At 49.2% G+C, this 21,084-nt stretch overlaps 2 protein-coding genes across 2 annotated transcripts; both read right to left on the reverse strand.

Moving 5' to 3' along the window:
- Positions 1 to 1,289: 1,289 nt before the first annotated feature.
- Positions 1,290 to 14,312, reverse strand: LOC307116148 (V-set and transmembrane domain-containing protein 1-like; the record flags this gene model as incomplete). Its single annotated transcript, XM_079799821.1, has 5 exons — positions 1,290 to 1,321; positions 1,430 to 1,522; positions 9,807 to 10,091; positions 11,349 to 11,384; positions 14,270 to 14,312. 5 exons carry the CDS (start codon positions 14,310 to 14,312, stop codon positions 1,290 to 1,292), a joined length of 489 nt encoding a protein of 162 aa, XP_079655947.1.
- A 3,460-nt stretch (positions 14,313 to 17,772) lies between these two features.
- LOC307116149 (myoD family inhibitor domain-containing protein-like) lies at positions 17,773 to 18,331 on the reverse strand (the record flags this gene model as incomplete). The annotated part of the gene is made up of 1 exon (XM_079799822.1): positions 17,773 to 18,331. Exon 1 carries the CDS (start codon positions 18,292 to 18,294, stop codon positions 17,773 to 17,775), a length of 522 nt encoding a protein of 173 aa, XP_079655948.1. The 5' UTR covers positions 18,295 to 18,331.
- Between the last annotated feature and the right edge of the window lie 2,753 nt (positions 18,332 to 21,084).

The following is a 21,084-nucleotide window of genomic DNA, read 5'->3' on the forward strand; positions in this document are numbered from 1 at the left end:
ACTGGAATCGAACCTGGGACCTTTCAGTCCACAGGCTGATTCTCTATCCACTGAGCCAAACTAGTCAGGGCGAACCCACAACCTTTTGATGTACAGGAAGACACTTAGCCGTTGAGCCACCGGGCCAGGAAAAAGCACATGTTCTTAAACACGATGTTCACTGGCCTCCTGACTGTGGGTCGGGCACCTTTGTAGCCAGAGCATGGGCTGAGCCAGGCGGCAGGCAGGACAGCCCGGGCTGAGCCAGGCGCAGGCAGGACAGCTGGGCTGAGGGAGCTGCTGGGGGATCCCGAAGCGGGGAACTCACCGAGAGCGACGTGCTTTCCTGCTGGGACAGATCTGCACTCGAGGGGAAAAAACACAGACTCAGTTCTCGGCCAGCAGGAGTCCGACTGTCGTCTTTCTATCCAGCAACTCTCTCCTGGGTTCTTCTCTTATCACTTACCTGAGGCCTCTTGCTCGGGACGGCTAGTTCTGAGAGAGAGAGAGAGAGAGAAACACACATTAAAGTATGGAATATGGCCCTGGCCGGTGTGGCTCAGTGGACAAAGCGTTGACCTGCGGACTGAAGGGTCCCAGGTTCGATTCCGGTCAAGGGCATGTACCTTGGTTGCGGGCACATCCCCAGTGGGGGGTGTGCAGGAGGCAGCTGATCGATGTTTCTCTCTCATCGATGTTTCTAACTCTCTATCCCACTCCCTCTCTGTAAAAATCAATAAAATATATTAACCCTTTGTACTCGCTTGCTTTTTTCTCGATTCCTTTATTCTAATGCTAACCGTGTCGAGTCACACTCGACATCCGAGTGCAAAAGGTTAAAAAAATAATAATAAAGTATGGGATATGGCCCTGGCCGGTGTGGCTCTGTGGATAGAGCATCGGCCTGTGGACCAAAGGGTCCCGGGTTTGATTCAGGTCAAGGGCATGTACCTTGGTTTCAGGGTCCTCCCTGGCCGAGGCCCTGATTGGGCTCATGCAGGAGGCAACCAATCGATGTGTTTCTCTCACATCGATGTTTCTCTCCGTCTTTCCCTCTCTCTTCCACGCTCCCTAAAAATCAATGGGAAAATATCCTCGGGTGAGGATTCACACAAAAAAATAAATAAGTAAAATATAGGCTATGGAGATTTTGGGAGGGATGATGAGGATTTTGGAGAGGCGCGGAGGAAGGTCGCAGCACAGACGGGGAGAGGGAGTTGCCAGGGGGGAACGCGGTGGGGCTGGGCATGAGCGATGGGGTCTGTGTGATGGGGTCTCTGAAGGAGGGAGTGTGAGACTTCCAGGGACATCTACCTCTTGGTGGATTCTTCATGGGATGAGCCTGTAAAAAAACATGGAGGGGGGAGGGGGAAGGAATTTATCTGATGAGCGACTCCTCCCCTTCATTCCCCTTCCCCAGCGGTTTCAATGGGCATTTCCGTGAACTCACCGCGCTGACTGCGCCGGTAGATGAGGAAGACCGTGGGGAAGAGGAGGAAGATGGCGAGGCAGCTGAAGGCGGTGACGAAGATGACCCTGCTGTCTGGGGGGACAGGAGCTGGTCAGGGCCGGTTTCGCAGAACAGGTAAGAGGAGCCGCCTTATTTCACTCGGCACCACGCCCTCTCGGCCCGCCATGCTGGGGCAACTGGCATCCTTTCCTCCTTTTCCCTGGCAGAGCCATCGGCCACGGCGTGCACGTGCCACAGGTTTTTTACCCACTCGTCCAACGACGGGCACTCAGGTTGCTTCCGTGTGTTGGCTATTGTAAAGGCCGCGGGAATGAATGTAGGGGTGCATATAACTTTTCAAATTAGCGCTTGGGAATTTCTTCAGGTAAATGTCCGGAAGTAGAATCGCCGGGTCACACAGAGAAAGACAAAAACTGTCTGATCTCACAGATACGTGGAAGCTAAAGAACAAAGCAGATGAACCAACACAACAGAGACAGACTCGGAGATGCAGAGAACAAGCGATGGTTGCCAGAGGGACTGAATGAAAAAGGTGAAGGGGTGAAGAAGTAGATGGGCGCTAGCCGGTTTGGCTCAGTGGATAGAGCATCGGTCTGCGGACCGAAGGGTCCCAGGTTCGATTCCAGTCTAAAGGCACATACCTGGGTTGCAGGCTTGATCCCCAGTAGGGGGTGTGCAGGAAGCAGCTGACCAACGATTCTCTCTCATCAGGGATGTTTCTCTCTCCCTTCCTCTTTGAAATCAATAAAATATATATATATATATATATATATATATATATATATATATATATATATATATTTAAAAAGTAGATGGGCAGTTACAGAATAGTCATGGGGATACAGCATGGGGAAAACAGTGAGTAATATTGTGATAACTGTGGATGGTGCCAGGTGGGCAGGAGACTTATCAGGATGATCACTTTGTAAAGTATATAAATGTCTAACCACTATACTGCACACCTGAAACTAATATATGTCAACTGAAATAAAAAAAAAATTATCTTTTTTAAAAAACACGTGGAGCTGCTGCTTCAGAGTAGGAATGTCCCATTGCTTTAAGCATTTTTAAATATATATATACTAGAGGCCTTGTGCATGAAAATTCATGTACTGGAGGGGGGTCCCTCAGCCCAGCCTGCCCCCTCTCACAGTCTGGGAACCCTCAGGGGCGGGAGGTGACCCGGTGATCAGGGGAAGGCGATGCCCTATCACACTTCTGCTGCTACCACTGCCGGCAGCGCAAGCCTCGGCCGGCCCTGGTTACCTGAGCCTCAGGCCGGCCCTGGGTGGCTGGGGGGCTGAGGGGACTGGAGGACTCCGGAGGCAGGCGCCGTGGTGGGGCTGAGGGGACTGGGTGCTCCCATCTTGTGGCTGTGGGCGCCATCTTTGAGGGCGTGGCAGTCAATTAGCATATTCCCTCCTTTTGGCTGTGGGTGCCGCCCTCTTTGTGATGGCATGAGGGTCAATTAGCATATTTTCTCTTTATTAGATAAGATTTTTAAAAATATATTTTTATTGATTTCAGAGAGAAAGGGAGGGAAAGAGAGAGATAGAAACATCAATGATGAGAGAGAATCATGGATTGGCTGCCTCCTGCATGCCCCCTACTGAGAATTGAGCCTGCAACACGGGCATGTGCCCTTAACCAGAATGGAACCCAGGACCCTTCAGTCCAATGGAACCCAGGACCCGACACTCTATCCACTGAGCCAAGCCAGCTAGGGCTAATATATATTTTTATTGATTTCAGAGAGGAAGGGAAAGGGAGGGAGATAGAAACATCAATGATGAGAAAGAATCATTGATTGGCTGCCTCCTGCATGCTCCCCACTGGGGATCAAGCCTACAACCCAGGCATGTACCTGACTGGGAACGGTATACACACACTTTCTGTGGCTGCAATTGCTTTCCCTTCCCTTCTCCCCGTACCTCATCCGACATTCAGTAGGTGCCTTCATGCTTTTCAAGGCTTAGTTCAAACATCACCTCTTTGTGAAACCATGCCTGACGAACGGTGACCTCCTGGCTCAGAGGTCAACGCTCAACCATTGGGGTGACACCGGTTCACAAGATGATACAGGTTTCTGGTGTACAATTCTACAACACATCACCTGTCTACTGTATTGTGTATGCACCACCTCAAGTCAGGCCTCCTTCCATCACCACTCACCCCCCTTTACCCTCTCCTACCTTCCCCACCTCCCTTTTAAGACAGTAGATCTTGAGCATTCTCACCCAAAGGGGGAAAAAAGAGGTAAATATATGAGGTGAGAAATGTGTTCATGAGCTCCATGGGGGAAACCCTTTCACAATGTATGCTCATATCACATTAAATAGCCTACCATTTTGCCCTAACCGGTTTGGCTCAATGGATAGAGTGTTGACCTGCGGACTGAAAGGTCCCAGGTTCGATTCCGGTCAGGGACATGTACTTTGGTTGCGGGCACATCCCCAGTAGGAGGTGTGCAGGAGGCAGTTGATCGATGTTTCTCTCTCATCAATGTTTCTGACTCTGTCCCTCTCCCTTCCTCTCTGTAAAAAATCAATAAAATGTATTTTAAATATCCTACCATTTTATTGTCAGTGATACCTCCATAAAGCTGAGGGAGGTGAGACTGCTGAGGTGGAGAGAGGGGAAACCACGGCGAGTGCTGGCTCCAGCACCCAGTGCGGGGTCTGCCTGGCTGGGCGGGAGAATGGCGGGGTCCCACCCAGTGTCCCGCCTGCACCCACCTCCTCCCTAACAGATGCTGTTGTCGCTCCCACACGCATGTTCCCCCGACTGTTTGTCATTTTCACACACCATAGCACATGCCTTCTTTCCCCTTCCTCCATGAACATTGGCATCTGCAAGGATCCCAAATGCCTCGGCATTTATGTGCCTCAAGGTAACTTACTTCCTTCCTTCCTTCCTTCCTTCCTTCCTTCCTTCCTTCCTTCCTTCCTTCCTTCCCTCCCTCCCTCCCTCCCTCCCTCCCTCCCTCCCTCCCTTAAATCCTCACCTGAGGATATTTTTCCCATTGATTTTTATTTTTTTAAATATATTTTATTGATTTTTTACAAAGAGGAAGGGAGAGGGATAGAGAGCCAGAAACATCAATGAGAGAGAAGCATCCATCAGCTGCCTCCTGCACACTCCCTACTGGGGATGTGCCCGCAACCAAGGTACATGCCCTTGACCGGAATCGAACCTGGGACCCTTCAGTCCGCAGGTCGACGCTCTATCCAGTGAGCCAAACCGGCCAGGGCTTCCCATTGATTTTTAGAGAGAGTGGAAGGGAGGGAGGGAAAGAGAGAGAGAAACATCAATGTGAGAGACACATCGATCCGTGGCTTCCTGCATGTGCCCGACCTGGTCCAGGGATCGAACCAGCAACCCAGGTACGTGCCCTTGACCAGGAATCAAACCCTCGACCCTTCGGTGCGTGGGCTGGTGCTCTAACCATTGACCCACACCGGCCAGGGCAAGGCCACCCCTTTAGCAATGTCTGTTCTGCGTGGGGACACGAGTGTCCTCACTCCCCGGCCTCTCGTGTTTGTGCCCTTCTGTCTCCTGTGCTTTCTTGCGGGACTGAGCAGAAGGACCAGAACATCCCATCGTTGTTTAGTCTCTTTCCCTCCAAATCCCCCTTCCCCGCTCCCTTCCAAGATCGCTTTTGCCGTAATATTTAAGAGTCGCTTCTGGTGGCATCGAAGCCAGGAGACCCTCAAAAGTGACGATTCTACCAGGGCATCTGCGTGGCCATAGGCACACGGGCAGGAACAGTTGTCCTGGGCCTTGGATGGAAGCAGAGAAACATCAACCCTGCTTAACCTTTTTCTTCTTCCCCGCCCCCCGCCCCCTCCCTCCGCAGCCTGCAGTTTCTCTCACTTAGCAACTTGCTAGAAATGAGAAGCAGATTCTTGCAAAATTGTCCCCTTCCTAGGGCCCCACAGCCCGAGGAACTGGGTCTGCCCTGAGATGTCCACACATCCTGGTCGGATTTCACACGCCTGTTTACTGACAGCCGAAGTAAATGACAGAGTCTATGCAGCTGGAGGAACCTGAAGGAGCAATGGGATAGAGTGTGACACAGGCGCCTGAGAGAAAGTGACAGGGCCGAGAGAGAAAGCTGGCCTTGTGTCCCAGTTACGAGGTGAAATTCCTTATCAGTCTGCAGGAATGCGAGCACGGGCCCCTTCGGGCAGCTTCCAGGCATGCATATGGGCAACATATCTGTGCTTAAAGATCTGTTATTCTGTTTAGAATTCTGGCGGTTCAGCCGTGGCTGGTGTGGCTCAGTGGATAGAGCATCAGCCTGGAGACTGAAGCGTTCCAGGTTCAGTTCCGGTCAGGGGCATGTACCTCAGTTGCAGGCTCCTCCCAGACCTGGGCCCTGGTTGGGGCTTGTGCAGGAGGCAACCAATCGATGTGTGTCTCTCACATCAATGTTTCTATCTTTCCCTGTCTCTTCCACTCTCCAAAAATCAATGGGCAAATATCCTTAGGTGAGGATAAACCAGTAAATCAATAAAATTCTAACTTTCCATTATTATAGACTAGAGGCCTGTTGCAGGGAGATTCCTGCAAGAACAGGGCTTCCTGCGGCCTGAGCGAAGCAGAGAAGGGAGCTGCCGCCGCCCCACTTTCTGCTTTCCCTCCCTCTTCCTTGTACACTGTCTTCAGTCTTCGCTCCACGCCTGCATATGCAAATTAACCGCCATCTTTGTTGGGTTAATTTGCATACTCACTCTGATTGGCTGGTGGGCGTAGCAGAGTGATGGTCAATTTGCATGTTTCTCTTTTATTAGGGTAGATAGGGAAAAAAAGGAATAAAAAAGAATTGTGGTGGTTTAAGTATGAACTCAGGAAGTACATGTTAAGAAATGGCATGCACACCCACTTGGATGGCTATAATACAAGGAAAGGAAATTAGCGAGGGTTGGCAAGGAGGTGGAGATACTGTAGAGGGAGCCATGTATATGGCAGGAAGGTAAAACGGCGCAGCCACTTTGGCAAACAGCCTGGCAGGTCCTCCAACAGTTAAACACAGAGTTACCACACGCCCCAGCAAGCCTACTCGTGGGTAGAACGTGAAGCAGGAACTGGGACGCTTGCACACCCCTGTTCATGGCGGCACTGAAAGCCCGAGACCTGGCCAGATAGCTCAGTTGGTTAGAGCAGTGGTCGACAAACTGCGGCTCACGAGCCACATGCGGCTCTTTGGCCCCTTGAGTGTGGCTCTTCCACAAAATACCACGGCCTGGGCGAGTCTAATTTGAAGAAGTGGCATTAGAAGAAGTTTAAGTTTAAAAAGTTTGGCTCTCCAAAGAAATTTCAATCGTTGTACTGTTAATATTTGGGTCTGTTGACCAGGCGTCCTCAAACTACGGCCCGCGGGCCACATGCGGGTGTTTTTGCCGTTTTGTTTTTTTACTTCAAAGTAAGATATGTGCAGTGTGCATAGGAATTTGTTCATAGTGTTTTTTAAACTATAGTCCGGCCCTCCAACGGTCTGAGGGACAGTGAACTGGCCTCCTGTTTAAAAGTTTGAGGACCCCTGCTGTTGACTAATGAGTTTGCCGACCACTGGGTTAGAGCATTGTCCCCATACTCCAAGGTTGCAGGTTCAATCCCTGGTCAGGGCACATACAAGAATCAACCAATGTGCCCTAACCTGTTTGGCTAGTGGATAGAGCGCCGGCCTGCGGACTCAAGGGTCCCAGGTTTAATTTGGGTCAAGGGCACATGCCCAGGTTGTGGGCTCGATCCTCAGTAGCAGGCATGCAGGAGGCAGACGATCCATGATTCTCTCTCATCATGGATGTTTCTATCTTTCTCTCCCCCTTCCTTTCTCTTTGAAATCAATAATAATGTATTTTTTTAAAAAAGAATCAACCAATGAATACATCAATGGAACACCAAACTGACATCTCTCTCCCTCTCCCTTCCTTTTGAAAAATCAAGCCATCAATAAAATTACCCAAAGCCTTAATTTTTATAAGCATCTCTGAGGACAGAACCTTAGGCAATTCTTCATGAAAAAGCAACATCAGAGAAAAAGAATTTAATATTCCCCTATTGTTGAGAACTTTAAAGTCTTATCGAGACCTTGATCATACATATCGCCAAAATACCTCAACTCTTTGGGACCTGATCGTGGGCCCCAAGCCAGTCACACAAACTCACCCAGAGTTTTTCATTATGAAAGAATGGAGGCCCAGTGCACGAATTTGTGCACAGGAGGGGTTCCTCGGCCTGGCCGGTGATGGGGGCCGATCGGGGCTGGCTGGCCAAGGGGAGGGACCGCGGGAAGTTGGCCGGCCGTGGGAGGTTGGCTGTGGGAGCTCACTGACCACCCGGGGGCAGCTCCTGCGTTGAACGTCTGCCCCCTGGTGGTCAGTGCGCATCATAGCTACCGTCGGGTCCTCCAGTGGTAATGGTCGCTTAGGCTTTTATATATGTAGTTGGCAGACAATGCACCTCGTGATGTTTTTAGTCACCAGGATTTTCAGGAGCAGCTTAGAAGTCATCTCCCCCAAAACGCAGTAGTTCCTCCCAAAGCATGAGAAAGTGGGTGTTAAGGTTCCCCTTGTGCCTTTTGATCAAAAGGGATCCCCTGCCTTGAGAGGTGGATATCATCGGTAAAAAACACCTGTAATTATCTTACCTGTTTTTGCTGAGGAAGCTCCAGGTCTGTCATGGTTATCTAGAAAACAGGATGCAGAAAACGCAGTCATCACGATGACATGGCGATCTCGGGGGCGTAAGTGCTCATGTTCTACTACAGACCCGAAAGCAGAGAAGAGAATCTCATTGGGCCTCTGAATGAGGGTCAGTATTACTCTTAATACGCCTGGAGTTTGATATGATTATTATTTTAATTTTTATTTATTGATTTTTAGAGAGAGAGAGAGAGACAGAGACAGAGACAGAGACATTGACTTGTTGTTCACCCATCTCTGCGCTCATGTGTGCCCTGACTGGGGATCGAACCCACAACCTTGGCGTATCGGGACGATGCTATAACCAAGTGAAACTCATCATTGATGTTTCAATCTCTCTCTCCCTCTTCCTTCCTCTCTGAAATCAATAAAAATATATTTTAAAAAATGAAAAAAAAATAAAATTAGGGAGTGTTGATACCTCCAACTTTGTTCTTTCTCAGGATGCTTTGGCTATTGAGGGTCTTCTTCTGGCAGTTTCATGCCAACTTTAGGATTGTTCTATTTCTGTGAAAAATGTTATTGGTATTTTAATAGAGATGGCATCAAATCTATAGATGGCTTTGGGTAATGTGGATATTTTACCAATATTAATTCTTCCTATTCATGAACATGGTGTATCTTTCCATTTCTTTGTGTCTTAATTTCATTAGAGTCTTGTTTTTTCACTGTACAGATATTTCACCTCCTTGATTAAATTTATTTCTAAGTATTTTATTTTTTTTTATGCTATTGTGAATGTGATCGCTTTCTTTAATTCTTTTTCGGATTTTTTGTTGTTAGTGTATAGAAATGAAACTGACTTCTGTATGTTGATTTTGTATCTTGCGACTTTACTTAATTTGACGATTAGGTCTCACAATTTTTAACTGACGAGTGCTTCCCCATGTGGCCCTCCATGGCCTCTTGGGAACGGCACCAAACTATCTCTTCAACAACAATAGTCTCTTGATCCCTTGGCCTTGCGGCACCTCAAATTTTCTTTTAATACCTCTATTCTAAAACACTGTCCCACCCCTGGCCAGCTAGCTCAGTTGATCAGAGCATCGTCTGGGTACACCAAGGTTGCACGTTCGCTCCCCAGTCAGGGCACATGCAAGAATCAATCAATGGCCCTGGCCAGTGTGACTCAGTTGGTTGGGCCTTGTTCCACGTACCCGGAGGTTGCTGGTTCAATTCCTGGCCAAGGGCACATGCCTGGGTTATAGACTTGATCTCTCGTAGGGGGCATGCAGGAGGCAGCTCTCACATTGATGTTTCTCTCTCTCTCTCCCTCTTCCTTTCTCTCTAATATTTTAAAGAATAAACTATTCTTTAAAAATAGAGAGTAACTATAAAAAAAACCCCAAAAGAATCAACCAATGAATGCATAAATAAATGAAACAACAAATCAATGTTTCTCCCCGTCTCTCTCTCTCTCAAATAAATAACTAAACATTAAAAAAATAAATAAAACACTGCCCCACATCCACATCGAGACCCACTCAGAAGCCCTGATGACAGGCTCGTCCCCACACTCAGTTCCCATCTCCCCACACTCGAGGAGTAGCCCCCGTCTGTCTGTTTCCTGGATTCCTTCTTCCCTGCCGGGTCCCCTCACGGGACAAGGAACATGTGCTCCAGGGAGGAAAGCCCAGGTGCCTGCTCACCTGTGACCTGCAGGTGCAGGTGCTCGCTCCTCTCCGACCACCCGTGGGAGCCCGCGGTCTTGTAGGCACAGAAGTACCGCCCGGCATGCTCAGGCTCCAGGCGCGTGAGGAGGAACTCAGCACCGGGTCCCGCTGAGCTCCGCTCCCGCCTGTACCCCAGGTCCTGCCACTTCCCCAGCATGAACGTCACATTCTGCAAGTGGCCCTGGCACTTCAGGGTCACGTTACCACCGCGTCCAACCACTGACCCCGGCAAGGCGTGGAGGGAGGGTCTGGGGAGGGTGTCTGGAAGGAATTCAGAGTTAGATTGTTTATCTTCTTAATTTTAATTTTATTTTTCAATTACAGTTTATATTCAATGTTAGATTAGTTTCAGGTGTACAGCATATGGCTAGACAATCATATTTTACTTGACTCTATCATTTTTTTTTAAAGAATAGCTCACTGATTCTTAGAGAGAGAAGGAGATAAACATCAGTGTGAGAGCAGTACATGGGTCGGCTGCCTCCTGCACACCCCCCACCGGGGATCGAGCCCATAACCAGGGCAGGTGCCCTGACTGGGAATTGAATCAGCAACCCTTTGATACACAGGATGACATACAACCAACGGAGCCACACCAGGGCTTGACTCTTTATCTTGGTGACCATGAACACTCTCTTGGAATTCAGAGGATTAAAGGGAAAAGGTCCTATGACTCGGCCATAGAAAAAAGAATGAGAACTTGCCCTTTGCAACAACATGGGTGGACCTGGAGGGTATTATGCCAAGTGAAATAAGCAGACAGAGAAAGACCAATACCATACGATTTCACTTATATGTAGAATCTAAAGATAAAATAAATGAACAAACAAAAGAGAAACAAACTCATAGATTCAGAGAACAGACAGACAGCTGTCAGAGGGGAAGGTGTTGGGGGACTGGTTGAAAAAGTTGAAGGGATTAAGAAGTACAAATTGGCAGTCACAAAACAGTCACCGGGATGCAGAGTACAGCACAGGGAATATAGTCAGTAATGTTGTAATAACTATGTATGGTGCCCGGTGGGTTCTAGACTTATGGGGGGGTGGGTCACTTCATCTACACTAATATGCTAATTAGACCAGGTCGACCAGACATCTTTCGGTCATCCTGCCTTCCTTCCAGACAAAGCCGTGGTGGCGGGGGCTGAGGTGGTTAGGGGAGATCAGGCCAGCAGGGAAGAGCAGTTAGGGTCCATCAGACCAGCAAGGGAGGGCAGTTAGGGGTGATCAGGCTGGCAGGCATGTGAGCAGTTAGGAGCCAGTGGTCCCGGATTGCGAGAGGGATGTCCGACTGCCTGTTTAGGCCTGATCCCTGCAGCAGTCGGACATCCCCCAAGGGGTCCCGGATTGGAGAGGGTGCAGGCTGGGCTGAATTTTGTGCACCGGGCCTCTAGTAAGGTATATAAATGTCTAATCACTATGCTGTATTCCTGAAAATAATGTAATATTGTATGTCAACTGTAATTGAAGAAATATTTTAAAAAAAATCATGGGTGAGTTTATGTGAAAGACAACTTACCATTCTTGTGCTCATCATCATAGCCCAAACAGAGCCCTGGAAGAGAAAACCTCATGAGAGACAAAAGATGTGCTTGTCTTAGAGTACAAATGAGGCAGAGAATGCTTGGCTAATTAAAAAAATATGTATGTTTATTGATTTCAGAGAGGAAGGGAGAGTAGAAACATCAATGAGAGAGAATCATTGATCAGCTGCCTCCTACAGGCCCCCCACTGGGGATCAAGCCTGCAACCCGGGCATGTGCCCTCACCAGGAATAGAACCGTGACCTCCTGGTTTCTAGATTGACACTCAACCACTGAGCCAAGCCAGCCAGGTTTGACTAATTTGTTAAAGATCTGCTGTGTCCCTTGCAAGTATTTCCCTGTGTGTTTTTTTGTTTTTGTTTTTAACTTTAATTCTTATCCCATTCTTTGCCCTTTAACTGAAGTTATGTGTATGGAGAGCCTTCCAGGAACCCTTTCAGATTGATTGCATTGGAAATTGTAAGAAAGCTTTTATGATTAGGACTTCTTTTGCCACCTAGAAATCCTTGATTCTTAAATCCTTGAACCCTGACCTACGTTTTTCTCATTATTTTCTGGGATTGCAATGTTTATCCTTACCCCTTTCATGCTGCAATGGTTATTTGACCATGGCGTGTCAGAGAGGGTTTTCTCCCTCCTTCACACGGAGAGAGTTTGTGGTACAGGAAATGAAAATGCGGAGGATGAGGTCAGTCTCTGACTGCCCAGCTATTCTGCCCTGCAGCTGGAGGTCCGGGGAATGGTGTCTAGAGCCACCTCTGAAGTTCAAGTGGATGGGGGAGAAGTATTACCCCACAGGGAAGGGCTGTACCCAGAAGGAGGAAGGAACTGAGGCAGATAAGTCCTGGTATCCCCTCCACACACCCAGCTCACCAAGGAGGAGCTGGGGCTCAGGGAGGTGGAGCTGTTGGTTCAAAGTTGAGAGCCCAACCCAAGGTTATTGTCCAGGTCATTCTTTTTGCAGGCTGTGGTCTGTTTGCATTATGTTCAAGTTGAACACGATTAAAATCAGGCTGAGGATAGGAAGTTTTCTTCTTTATTTATTTTTTGTTAATCCCCACCCGAGGATATTTTCCCATTGATTTTTAGGGAGAGTAGAAGAGAGAGAGAAAGAGATAAACATCGATGTGAGAGAAACACATGGATTGGTTGCCTCCTCCACGAGCCACGACCAGAGCCCAGGCCAGGGAGGAGCCTGCAACCGAGGTACGTGCCCTTGACCTGAGTCCAACCGTGACCCTTCAGTCTGCAGGCCTGATGCTCTATCCACTGAGCCAAACCAGCTAGGGCAGAAATTTTCTTTTTAAGCGCCATCCCCAGGCATTGTTCTTCCCTCTATTCCTGTTTTGTACCCAAACCCATAGCTTCTCACATCCTGTGGACCCTGCCCCTGCTATCCGCCAATGGAACATTCACGGCAAGACTGTGGTGTTTAGAGGGTCCATGTTTGGAGATCCCATCCGAGCTTGGAATTTCTCGGCTGGGTAAACAGAGGGCGTGGTCACCACAGCCTCTGAGCCGTGGGTTCCTCATCGGCTTGTGCTAATCTCAGAATGCAGGCGTGTGCACAGCCCACAGAACTCCGACAGGTGGCCTGTATCCAACACGCAGACGTCAGCAATCATTTCTGTGTTTGCCATGTTTCCCATGATGTCCCCCCTCCACCAGGAGTTTTCTCATAGATCCAACCCCATCCCTACCGGTCCTGGATACTCACCGAGGCAAAGCAGGGACAGGAATCCTGTGATCATAGCGTCCCTTCCGCCCAGACCAGGATCCCGGCTTCAGTTTTACGGTTAAAGAGAGAAGGGGGGCTTGGGGTGACCCAAGCTCTCCAGCTGCCCACCGTGCCCCCAGGATGTGTGGGGAGACGTACCGCTCTGACCCTCCGGTTCTCCACACCACCTGGTGTACCGTTTCCTCCTCGCAACCCACTCAGGAAGCCAGAAGCCGTCAATGACAACATCTTCCCCATAGATCCGGGGTGTGTGGCGACGGCCCCACCCACCCCAAGATCCGTCTCCTCTCATTTGAAGTCCTGCGCGAGACAGTTTCATTTTTTGGAAATAGTTGGAGAGTCACACAAAATGGAAAATGGTATGCAGAGTTCTCGCGGTGCACTTGGGCCAAGTCTGGGCAGCAAAAGTAGGACGCGTGGTCTCCTGCAGGGGAGCAGAGGTCACCAAGCCTCCCACCCCGCTCTGCGCATGCGCATCCCCCAACACAGGCCGCCCCCCCCCCACGCATGCTCGCTCGCTCACACACACACACACACACACACACACACACACACACACACACACACACACCCGCTTCGCACGCACGTCCCCCACGCACGCACGTCCCCCACGCACGCACGCTGCAATGCACGTTCCACAAGCCCGAAGCCCGCCGCCGCCCAGGCACGCAGCTCCGTAATGCTTGCTCTGCAGGCACGTGCTCCCATGCACGCTCCTCACGCACGACGTCCCCAGGCACGCACGCAGCTCCCACGCACGTTCCTCACGCACGACGTCCCCAGGCACGCACGCAGCTCCCACGCACGTTCCTCACGCAGCCTTCTACACACCAATCCCAACACACGCTGCTCCCACGTACGTTCCCCACGCACGCCGTCCCCCAGCGCTCGCCTGGCTGGTCAGTCGGCTCACAGTCTGGGAGTGCGCGATAACTCGGTCCCCAGCGGGCGCGAAGCGTGCGCCTTCTGGAATCTTCTATGCGCTCCGTCTGCGCACCTGCTGCGCCAGCGTCTGTTCTGGGAGAGGCCTGGGAGTGGGGTCCCTGGGAATGGGGTCCCCGGGGACCCCTCCCCACACACCCCACACACCCCACAGGGCTCGCTCGTGTCCGGGTGAGGAAGCACAGCAGCCCCAACGGTGAGTACCGCCGCCCTCACCAGCGGAGCCGGTGTCCCTGGGGAAGACGGTCGTCCCAGCCATCGTGGCCCCGCTAACCTCCGGTGGGCTTGCGGGGCGGCCCGGGCACAGGGTGGAGGGCGCAGGGGGGCGGGCAGCGAGGGGTGCAGCGGAACCTGCTTCCGCTCCGTCGCCGCCTCTGCCTGGCCGGAAGTCAGCGGTTCTGTGATTTTAGGTGCTTTGGGTGTGTCGGCTGAAAAGTAGTATCAAGTAGGTGTTTCGGCACCAAGAAGAGTTTATTCTGGTTCTAGCCGGTTTTTCTCGGTGATTAGAGCGTCAGCCCGCGGCTGCAGGGTCGCGGGTTCGGTTCTGGTCAAGGGCATGCACCTGCGTTCAGGATCTGATCCCGGCCCCGGTCAGGGCGGGACACCTGGATGTTAATGTCCAGCACCCCCCTCCTCCCTTCCACTTTCTCTAGAAATCAGTGGAAAAAGTATCCTCGGGTGAGGATTAACAACAAGAAAAGAGGATTTATTCTGTAAGAGGGAAGGGGTGCATCTTGCCCTAGCCCCGTGGTCGGCAAATGGCTCGCGAGCCACATGCGGCTCTTTGGCCCCTTGAGTGTGGCTCTTCCACAAAATACCACGGCCTGAGCGAGTCTATTTTGAAGAAGTGGCGTTAGAAGTTTAAGTTTAAAAAATGTGGCTCTCAGAAGAAATTTCAATCGTTGTGCTGTTGATATTTGGCTCCGTTGACTAATGAGTTTGCCGACCACTGCCCTAGTCGGTGTGGCTCAGTGGATAGAGCGTCGGACTGCAGAACAAAAGGTCCCGGGTTCGATTCCGGTCAAGGGCGTGTACCTCGGTTGCAGGTTCCGCCCTGGCCCAGGCCCTGGTCAGGGCTTGTGCAGGAGGCAACCAATCAGTGTGTTCCTCTCACATGGATGTTTCTCTCTGTCTTTCCCTCTGTCTCCCACTCTCTTTTTTTTAAAATTTCTTTATTGATTAAGGTGTCACATATTTGTCCTCATCCCCCCATTCCAATCCCACACCCCTCCCCATGGATGCCCCAACCCTCTGTTGAACTTAAGCATTGGTTAGGCTCATATGCATGCACACAAGACCTTTGGTTGATCTCTCCCCCCTCCCCCCACCCTCCCCTATCCTCCCTCTGAGGCCCGACAGTCCGATCGATGCCTCCTTGTTTCTGGGTCTGTTCTTGTTCATCAGTCCATGTTGTTCATCATTTCCCCTAGATGAGCGAGATCATGTGTCACTAGAGTTATACTTATAAGAACCGAATGTGAGACGAGCAATAATAGTTATGCTGACAGGCAAATGAATCAGTCTGTAGTGAGTTTCTTTCTGGACCAACAGTTCTTTTGAGACCCAATATCAATGTCCACCAGTTCCTTATGAGTACATGTCGGCACTGACCCCTCAGCTCTGGATGGTGGACAAATGGTGGTGATGCAGGTCCGACACCCTCTGGTTTGGTCTCGGCCGGACCCAGGGGCACGGCTTCACCCAGATCCAGGGGCCCATGGCCTCACCCGGACCCAGGGGGTGCGTGGCCTCACCTGGACCCAGATGCGCGCGGCTTCACCCGGACCCGGGACCCAGCCTCACCCGGATCCAGGGGCACACGGCCTCACTTGGACCCGGGATCTAGCTTCCCCCGGACCCAGGGGCGCGTGGCCTCTCCCAGACCCAGGGTCGCGTGGCCTCACCCGGATCCAGCGGCCCACGGCCTCACCCGGACCTGTCTCCCACTCTCCTTAAAAGTCAATGGGAAAATATCCTCGGGTGAGGATTAAAAAAAAAAAAAAAGAGTTGCATCTCAGTGCATAGTCTTCCCGCGTGGCAGGGTGCAGGGGTGTTTACAGAAGGGAGGGGAAGTTCAGGGAAGGTGAATGTGGAACTTAGAGCTTTATTATTAACGGAGTTTTTGCGTCGAGTGCGAGAACTTCCATAAGCCTTCGCTCCCCCCATAGACCCTCCCTCTGATTGATTGTTGGTCCTTACCAGCTGTGGCCCCCCTAAAGCGCACCCTAGATATACCATAGGCTCTTTTTTTCTTTTTTTCCCCTAGAACTGGCTATTAGTGTAACCAACTTAATATACACAGGGTGGGGGCAAAAGTAGGTTTACAGTTGTTTGTATGGAAAATAATACAATAAGTAATAATTGCAAGAATAGGCTGTTTCTCATACTCACAATTGTATACTTACTTTTGCCCCACCTTATACTTTTATTGGCAGTATTACAGATGTCCTCCTTTGCCCCCCTTCTGCCCCCCTCCATCCCGCCCTCACACCATTATCTGTGTCGTTGGACTATGCATATATGTTCTGTGGTTAATCTCTTCCCCTCTTAGATTTGTCAGTCTGTTCCATGTGTCCATGTCTCTGGACCTGTTTTGTTCGTCCAATTTAATATTTTTAAAGGCTTAAAATAGGGTATCAAAGCATGCTCACTCGTGTCCTTCCATCTTTTTCTGTAATTGAATACATTGTGACATGCAACAGTGTGTAAGTTTAAGGTGTGCAGGGTGTTACTTTCATACATTCATGTATTGTGACAGGATTGTCAGTTCGTAGGGATATTTGTCACATTACATAACAGCAAATGACGTCTCAAATGACATTTTGTTGAATGTAGTTTGTTTGTAAAGGCGGTAAGATGCCTCGGAACTTAACTCGTGTTTATATCAGTTAGCCTGTGGTAAAATTGGTTTCCTCGTGTGGTGACTCCTAAAGCCACAAATCTATTTGTGACATTAAATGAGGATTTACTGTACAATATGATTGTCTATATCAGTGATGGGCAACTTTTTGAGCTTCGTGTGTCAAACTTCGCCAAAAAACTGAGCATAACTCGGGTAGTGTGTCACTTTGAGGAAAAAACTAACTCCAAGACTCTAGTCGCAAATGTTTCATCCTCAGGAGCAGCAAATGTTTCATCCTCGGCATGCGGCCGCGTGTCATCAGAAATGGCGACGCGTGTCAGTGCTGACACGCGTGTCATAGGTTCGCCATCACTGGTCTATATTATACTATGCATTAGGTCTCTGTGGCTTATGACTCCTTGTAAGTTTGTATCCTTAAAAGACATCAGTGTTATCTCCCACCTCCATCCCCTGGTAACCACCATTTTACTCTGTCTTTTACAGCTTTGACTTTTTTAGCTTCCATGTATAAGTGAGACCAGGTTCTTATCTTTCTCTGGTGTGTCTCCCTTAGCATAATGCCCTCAAGGTCCACCCTTATTGTCACTTATGGGTAATAGCTTCTTCTTCTTTTTTTTTTCCTTTTTTAAGCAAGCCGTTTTTATTTTTAAAAGGTCTGTACGTTATAAACCCAATGTCATCACATGGGTTTATGTTATAATAAAGAAAAGGTTTCTCAGGCTCATAATATTTAACCCGACTTTAATCTGAGCAAGTGCAGGATGAGGCCCAGTTGAAGGAGGTAATAACTAGTTCCTGAGAGGAGCTGAAGGCCAGACCACAGTGAGCCTGGAATGTGGTGGGTGGCTGGAGGATGCTAGTCAGTCAAGCAACAGAGATCACCTGGCCCTCTCCCTTCAGGTGAGGAGCCTGGCTTTTGGGAAAAGACTGCATTTACTTTACTCTTCTTATTGATATCACTATTTACAGACAAGCTGGACTGAATTTTTCTATGCATTTTTTGAGAAACAGGTGCTGAAAGTCTTCGATTATCCACAGACACATGTTTGGCTCCATGGTGAATTCCATTTCCATTGCTCAGACTTTTGTGGCAGTTCTTTGTCTTGTCTATGTTCTCTTCACTGGGTTCTTGTGCTGAAGTTTGAAGCTGAGGCAAGCGCTGAGGTTGGGTTCTGATGAGTTCATCCTCTGAACAATTTCCCCAAATGAACTGGTCTTGCATCTCTCCATGTGTGAAGCAGCTATTCGTAGCATGAGTTATATCTCTCTCGGTATTTTCTTTTTCACATTTATCCTGGGCCGGGGCGCCCAGGCGGCCCTCACCAGCTTCGGCCCCTGGTCGGGGCCCCGGACCCAGGGCTTCGCCGGTGTCGGACATGGGCCGCTCCCCCGACAGCTGCCTAGCTGGCCGCCCCGCCGGCAGGGACCGCTCGGCAGCCTCCCACCCACAACTCGGTCAAAGCCCATCTCTCCTCCTCTTCCTCCCGGAAAAGTTCGGTAATAGCTTCTTAACCATTCATCTGTTGATGGCATCTTGGCTATTTGTGAATAATGCTGTGATAAATACCGAGAATATATAGCTCATTGAAATCCTGTTTTTATTTCCTTTTACCCAGAAGTGGGATTGCTGGATCGTTTGGTAATCCTATTTTTAATTTTTTGAGAACCCTCATATGGTTTTCCAAAGTGGCCACACCAGTTTACATTCCCACCAACAGTGTACAAGGGTTTCCTGTTGTCCACATCCTTTCCAACACTTGCTACCTCTTATTTTGATAATAGCCATTCCAACTATGGTTTTGATTTGATTTGATTTCCCTGATTACTGATGTTGAATATCTATGTGCCTATTGGCCATTTTGATGTCCTCTTTGGGGAAAAAAAAGTCTTTTTAAGTTCTGTCCACTTCTTAATCAGATTGTTTGTGGCTTTTATTGTTGCTATTGTCATTAAGTTATATGAGTTCTTCATATGTTTATAATAATAACTCATATGGCATATGGTTTGCAAAAATTTCCCGTTCTGTAGGTTGCCTTTTCATTTTGTTAATCATTTCTTTTGTCATGCAGAAGCTTTTGAGTTTGATATAGTCCCATTTGTTGATTTTTGCTTTTGTTGTTTGTGCTATGTATATCATGTCAAAAAAAATCATTGACAGCCTTAGCTGGTCTGGCTCAGTGGATAGAGCATCAGCCTGCGGACTGGAGGGTTCCAGGTTCGATTCCGGTCCAGGGCACATGCCCAGGGTTGTGGGCTCAGTCCCCAGTGCGGGGCGTGCAGGAGGCAGCCGATCAATGATTCTTCTCTCATCATTGATGTTTTTATCACTCTCCTTTCCTCTCTGAAGTCAATAAAAAAATATAATTAACAAAAACCATTGACAAGACCATGTAATGAGCTTCTTCCCTACATTTCCTTCTAGGAGTTTTATGGTATCGTGTTTTATGTTTACATCTTTGATCCATACCTTCGGTGCGGCAACAGCCTTGACTGCACAGCCTCCTTCAAGGTCCCATCCACCCACCTCTGGATGCACAAATGGGTGAATGTCTTGGGTGTCTTAGTCTGATCTGCAGAGGGGTTTTTGTTTGGTTATGGATGTTCGATTCATTGTAAATCAATTTGTGGAAAGGGAGAGAAAAAAGGGACATTTATGTCTCCATGCTGCTGACATCACTCTGGTTGTAAAATTTTGGAGAGATTATGTAAGTATGAGTACATTTATGTGGATCGGGCCTAAACCGGCAGTCGGACATCCCTCTCACAATCTGGGACTGCTGGCTCCTAACCACTCGCCCCTAACCACTCTGCCTGACAGCCTGAGCACCCCCTAACTGCTCCCCTGCCGGCCTGATTGATGCCTAACTGCTCCCCTAATGGCCTGATCGCCCCCAACTGCCTTCCCCTGCAGGGCTGAGGGGCCTGGGGGACTGAGGCTGGATGCTGCGGGCACTGGGTGAGGCGGCCTGAGGGGACTGGGGGACTGAGGCTGGATGAGGCGGGGCTAAAGGGACCGGGGGACTGAGGCTGGATGAGGTGGGGCTAAAGGGACTGGGGGACTGAGGCTGGATGAGGTAGGGCTGAGAGGACTGGGGGACTCCAGCTGGATGAGACTTGCAGTGCCTGCCACCCCCCAGCGGGGCTGAGGGGACTAGGGGACTCTGACTGGGTGAGGCGGGGCTGAGGGGGCTGAGCATCGCCATCTTGTGTATATGGGCACCACCATCTTTGTGAGGGCATGGCAGTCAATTAGCATATTCCCTGTTTATTGGATGTGGGTGCTGCCACCTTTGTGAGGGCATGATGGTCAATTAGCATATTCCCACTTTATTAGATAGGGTGATGTACCAATAAGAACATTTAAATTAAGAATAATCAGCCCTAGCCAGTTTTGCTCAGTGGATAGAGCATCAGCCTACAGACTGCTGAAGGGTCCCAGGTTCGATTCTAGTCAAGGGCATATGCCCAGGTTGCTGGCTTGATCCCCAGTAGGGGGCGTGCAGGAGGCAGCCAATCATTATCAATGTTTCTCTCTTTCCCTTTCCCTCTCCCTCTCCTTTCTACTCTGAAATAAATAAAATATATTATAATAAAAAGAATAATCATACTATCAGATAGTGGCAAAGATGCAGAGAAAGTGGGTCTTTCAGACATTGCTTTTGGACATTCAGGCATTAGCCCAGCCTGGTGTGCCTCAGTGATTGAGCATCAATCCAGGAACCAAGAGGTCACCAGTTCGATTCCCAGTCAAGGCATAGGCCTGGGTTGCGGGCTCGATCCCCAATAGTGGATGTACAGGAGGCAGCCAATCAGTGATTCTCTCTCATCATTGATGTTTTTGTCTCTCGCTCTCCCTTCCTCTCTGAAATCAATAAAAATATATTTTTTAAAAATGACAGTCATTCTGCAAAATAGTTTGGTAGTTGTTTTTTTTAAAAAATAAAATTAAACACACTTTCCTTATGACCCAGAAATCTCCATCTTGGTCATTTATCCACAGAAAAATAAATTTTGCATCCCCACAAAATTCTGTGCATAAATGTTCATGTCAGTCTTTTTTGCAATAGCCAAACACTGGAAACATCCAAAATGTAGATCAACAGCTGAGTAAACTGTCATACATTCTTCTCAGGAATAAAAAGTAACAGACTGTTGGCACATACAATAA

This window comes from Cnephaeus nilssonii, assembly GCF_951640355.1.
Source record: "Cnephaeus nilssonii genome assembly, chromosome: 20".
NCBI classification, from domain to species: Eukaryota; Metazoa; Chordata; class Mammalia; order Chiroptera; family Vespertilionidae; genus Cnephaeus; species Cnephaeus nilssonii.